The sequence below is a fragment of the Etheostoma spectabile genome, chromosome 4 (genome assembly GCF_008692095.1).
Source record: "Etheostoma spectabile isolate EspeVRDwgs_2016 chromosome 4, UIUC_Espe_1.0, whole genome shotgun sequence".
Taxonomy (NCBI): Eukaryota; Metazoa; Chordata; class Actinopteri; order Perciformes; family Percidae; genus Etheostoma; species Etheostoma spectabile.
In genome coordinates, this window is record NC_045736.1 from 11,001,863 (window position 1) to 11,006,733 (window position 4,871).

A 4,871-nucleotide genomic window follows, 5' to 3' on the forward strand; every position below is an offset into this window, starting at 1 on the left:
CTATCTGATGAGAGAGATTGGCCTACGACCTCCCCTAGCTGTTTCCCCCGTAATTCTGAAAAGTGTCCTTGCGTTTCGACACTATATACCGTAAATGAAAGTTATTATTAGTATTATTAGAGATGAAAGAAGAGTACATAAAGAGTGACTGAGTCAGCGCAGGGGTTTAGGTTTAATGTCAGGTCGGTGTTGCAGGGCATGTTTAACTGATAACATTTTTGCACACCAGGCTGATTCTAGATCTCAACCAGGGGAGGACTCCTGGGCTTGGCCGCACCAGCCATGCGTAAGTTCCCCCTAGCAGAGGTCCAGCTGTGAGCACAAAGCAGAACTAACTCTTTTTCTACACTGTATAGTACTGTATGTTTCCTGCACTGATGTAAACCACCACCGGGCAAATGAACTGCTTCATATTTGATTGAGAAAAAATAAGCATGGGAGTCAAATCTAAATTAGTGTTCGATGACTTGCGTTCACTGAAAAACTACTTAAATCTTAGATTTGTCAGTTAACGCACGATTAGTTTATGCTATTTTGCATCATTAAGAAGCAATGAAGCAGGTGGACTTACGCCTAGCTGGTGCAACAACACATGCTTTGACACTAACAGATTTTCACAATAAAAAGCCTTTATCAGAAATACAAATATAGAAGGACCCATGTGCTACAAACACCTGTTGGTGACCATGTATAGTACAGCTCATTGTCTCACCGAACCATTTATTGTCTTTCAGTATTAAACCTTTTGCACAGCCCCCATACCCAAGCCTATCAGGTCCTGTACAACAATCCATAACAAGTAAGTATAAGGAAAATATTCTGTGAGAATTTTGCAAAAAATTAAACTAAAAATGACTGTTTTATAAATGTTTGTGTGTGGCATTCAGGTTATGAGCCCTTGGCACCACCTCCTCCTCCATCTGCTACTGCAGTGCCAGTGTGGCAGGACCGGACCATTGCCTCCTCCAAGCTGCGGATGCTGGAGTACTCAGCCTTCATGGAGGTCCAGAGAGACCCAGACAACGTGAGTGAAAACAATAAGGCTAACCACAAATAGATAATCTAAATAATGTTCATGGTAATAATGTGTTTTGATAATTTACTGTTTATGTGAACTGTTGGTTGGAGGATGGAGACTCATCCTACATTTCGTTAAATATATGCCTGCAAATTGTCTCAATGACACAAAGACTGAATTGAATTGAATTGAAAAGAGACATGGATGGATTACTGAACAAGACCAGCTGGTGTAGGCCCAGGGCCCAGAGGGGTAAGGGGGCCTCTGGGCCAAAGCCTTTCTTTAAAGTGACTGATTTCCTGTTAAAAAGTAGAAAAGAAAGTCACAGAGCTCAGTTAAAAGTAAGGATGTCCTGATCCTGTTTGTTGCTCCTGATCCCGATGAGATGTTTTTTTTAAATAAAAAAGGGAATAGGATAAAACAGACTTTATTAAGCCCACACTGGGGAAATTTCTATGCTACAGCAGCTCAAAAGAAAAATGTACGCACATCGGAATAACACAAATACACGTTAAGTAGACATAAAAGAAAATGTACATAAAGTATAAGAAATAGAAAAAATAGAATTAATTGTAATAATAAGTAATAAAACAAACATACAGTATTCACACAATGAACATCCTTATACAAACAGGCAGTGTTTGTGACTGTTTACTTTTTATTTATCTATTTCATATTACAGCTGCATGGCATACTGAGGCTACAGTAAAAGCAGAGTATCCATGTTTTAAGAAAACAGAACCAACATCTCAGGCTTTCTTTGACTGTGCCCTATAATATTTTAGAAGAATCTCTGTGCTGAGGAGTGTCACTGTGGGTCTACTGTAGCAGGAATCTTGGGATGTGAGTCAGACAGCCTCTCTTTATCTCCAGGTCTTGAACCAAAAGCAGTACCTTAGCGCTCTGTTTCACGTGTAGAATGTCATCAAAAGAGATGCAAAATGTCTACCGTATTGTCCGGACTATAAGTCGCTCCAGAGTAAAAGTCACATCAGTAAAAAAATGCATCATGAAGAGAAAAAAAAAACATTTACGTTGCATTGGACTATAAGTCGTATTTATTTGGAAGTTTATTTCACAAAATCCCAAAGTAAGAACAGACCTTTAATCTGGAAAGGACAAGTTATTCAACTACGCAATAGCACACAGAAAGACAAGCTGAATACGGTAGCTGTCCGTTATGTTAAACTTAACACATTAACAGTTATTAAACAATGCAATAGCACACAGAACAACTACCAGGGCGTGGAGAAGTAACTATACCGTTGACAAGCCTCTCCCGGCAGCACGTTGTTCAAGCACCCATCTGTGGACCCGTTCCTCCAGCTCTGGCCATCTTGCTTTCAGCCTGCGATTAGCTTTTTCAGTAATTTCAGTAAGACTATCCTTTTTGACAGTCCCTCACAAGTTTGTCACTCACTTCAAACTTTCTTTCTGCTACTCGGTTACTTTTTCGGCTGCATATTTTACTACATGCAGTTTGTAATCTGCAGTATAGGATTTCGTTTTGGGGGGCATTTTGTTTGTGTTCAGTCTTTCTCAGTTGTCTTTAGGAGCAGCATATAGTTGTCACAAGCCTAATGTTTTCATTATGAATTAACATTTAAAAACATATTTTATTGTATATATTTTGATTTATAAGTCACACCTGACTATAAATTGCAGGACCAGCCAAACTATGAAAAAAGTGTGACTTATAGTGCGGACAATACTGTACAAATGGGAATTCTAGGTGTCTTGCTCCTATGTTGGAGGGGTGGGAGGCCTTTACAGTACATGTCTGTGCTCAGAGGCCTGCATAGTCCATCGATGCACACAGCAACAAAAATATGATTTTCCTAATGGACAGTATCTTTGGCTTCATCTGGATTGTCCTCATGTAGTGAAACTATGTGGTACCTAATGTACAACAAAGGCTAAATACCACAGAATATGTTAGTGGGGTTTAGTAGACCACCGAATACTCTGCTCTTTCCTTATTCTCAAAAGTGAACAGTGTCATTAAGATCTGCTGCTGATGTTCCTGAGGTTAACCATTGTCTCTTGTCTCTTTGGTCTCTGTCCACTGCAGTACAGCAAACACCTGTTTGTCCACATTGGACAGACTAACCCCTCCTACAGCGACCCGCTCCTCGAGGCCGTGGACATCCGGCAGATCTATGACAAGTTCCCTGAGAAGAAGGGCGGCCTCAAAGAGCTTTATGAGAAAGGCCCACAGAATGCTTTCTTCCTAGTTAAATTCTGGGTGGGTTGTTATTTTTATATCTGTCATATTCCAGTTATTAGTTGTTATAATGCATTTGTATTTCACTTTTTCTGGTTGATGTCACATTACCCCCATACGGAAAAATGTGACATCTTGAAGCACAATGTTTTAGCTCAACAGGAGGCAATAACAACAACATAACATTTTTCTAACTAGCTAGTTCTCTGTTTAGTGTAAAAGGATGTAAAAAATATGCAAGAAGTGTTATAAAATTGTGTTTCGACTGTATTTTTCCTGACAAAATCCCATTACATTATCAATGCTTTTTCTAATACTTACTTCATTGTGTACTGGCAAGGCATAAATCAACATTTTCATCCTATATTGAGACCATTGCAGGTATTTAACTTACAACTTCTCACTTTAAGAGTGACACAAGTGGTATCAAAGTATGCAAACCACTTCCTTTTTTATGACACAGTGGTGGACTTAGCTAATTTTAATATATGATAAAAAGATTATATAGAAGGCATTTCCCAATGGATTGCTTCATCGTCTATGCTGCATTTCTCTTTATGTTAGTAAACTGTATCTGCACACATTATGCTGTCCCAAAACACCTAGTCTCAAATCGTTTGTCAAAACCACCCTAAAATGTTATTTCAACCAGGGCTGTACAATATGAGGAAAATACATGAAATGCGAAATGCAATAATGTTGTTGAATATCTCGATAATGCTTTTACTTGCATTAATTAAACAGATACTAAAGTGTAATCAGTTCTGCTGCTTTCACTATTCTGCTATTGCTATTGAATATACAAGGCACCACTAAAAAAAGAATGACTTTGAAGAATTACCTTTCTAAGGGCACTTTTATACTAACATTTACTTTCAACTAACACAAAAAACATCTCCTACTGTCTTTCGCCATATGTTGCAGCCTTTTGCAATGTGTTAATTGCGCCAGTTGATTTTGCTGTAACGACAAAAAACTATCTATCTTGCAGCCCTACTTTCAACCTCATATTTAATGTGCTACGAGGACCTTTCAGTTACATCCAAGTTATGTGATGATCATCACCAATCTGATGAAATATTTTTTCCTCTGCAGGCGGACCTGAACAGTAGCGGCATGCAGGACGGCCCCGGCTCTTTCTACGGTGTCAGCAGCCAGTACAGCAGCCTCGAGAACATGACCATCACTGTTTCAACCAAAGTCTGCTCGTTTGGCAAGCAGGTTGTTGAGAAAGTAGAGGTGAGAGTGTTCCTTTTGACTCTGTATTCTTCTCTCAAACAACTGCAGCTTCTCATTTGAATCTTACTACTTTGTGTTTTTGACTGTGTGTGTGTGTGTCTGTTGCAGACAGAATATGCCCGCCTGGAGGGAGGAAGGTGTGTTTACAGGATCCACCGCTCTCCTATGTGCGAGTACATGATCAACTTTATCCACAAACTCAAACACTTGCCTGAAAAATACATGATGAACAGTGTTCTCGAAAACTTCACTATCCTACAGGTAATATACACTTGATAATATTGGATTGTTGAAGGAATAGTTTGATGTTTTGGGACTATACACTCCAGGTCAAAAGTTTGGGGTCACTTACAAATTTCCATGCCACTCCATTATAGACAGAATACCAGC

The 4,871-nt window shown here is 39.2% G+C and overlaps 1 protein-coding gene across 11 annotated transcripts in view; it reads left to right on the forward strand.

The window, feature by feature from the left end:
* The window catches only part of tead3b (TEA domain family member 3 b), a 36,402-nt gene that overhangs the window by 28,526 nt on the left and 3,005 nt on the right, over positions 1-4,871 (forward strand). For 6 of the 11 annotated variants that reach the window (XM_032513410.1, XM_032513411.1, XM_032513413.1 and 3 more), the window contains 6 exons: positions 230-286; positions 735-799; positions 888-1,024; positions 3,090-3,263; positions 4,338-4,481; positions 4,590-4,742. In XM_032513410.1, coding sequence (XP_032369301.1) covers positions 230-286; positions 735-799; positions 888-1,024; positions 3,090-3,263; positions 4,338-4,481; positions 4,590-4,742 — 730 coding nt within the window. The remainder of the gene's footprint in view (positions 1-229; positions 287-734; positions 800-887; positions 1,025-3,089; positions 3,264-4,337; positions 4,482-4,589; positions 4,743-4,871) is intronic. The other 5 variants (XM_032513412.1, XM_032513416.1, XM_032513419.1 and 2 more) reach the window with 1 other exon arrangement.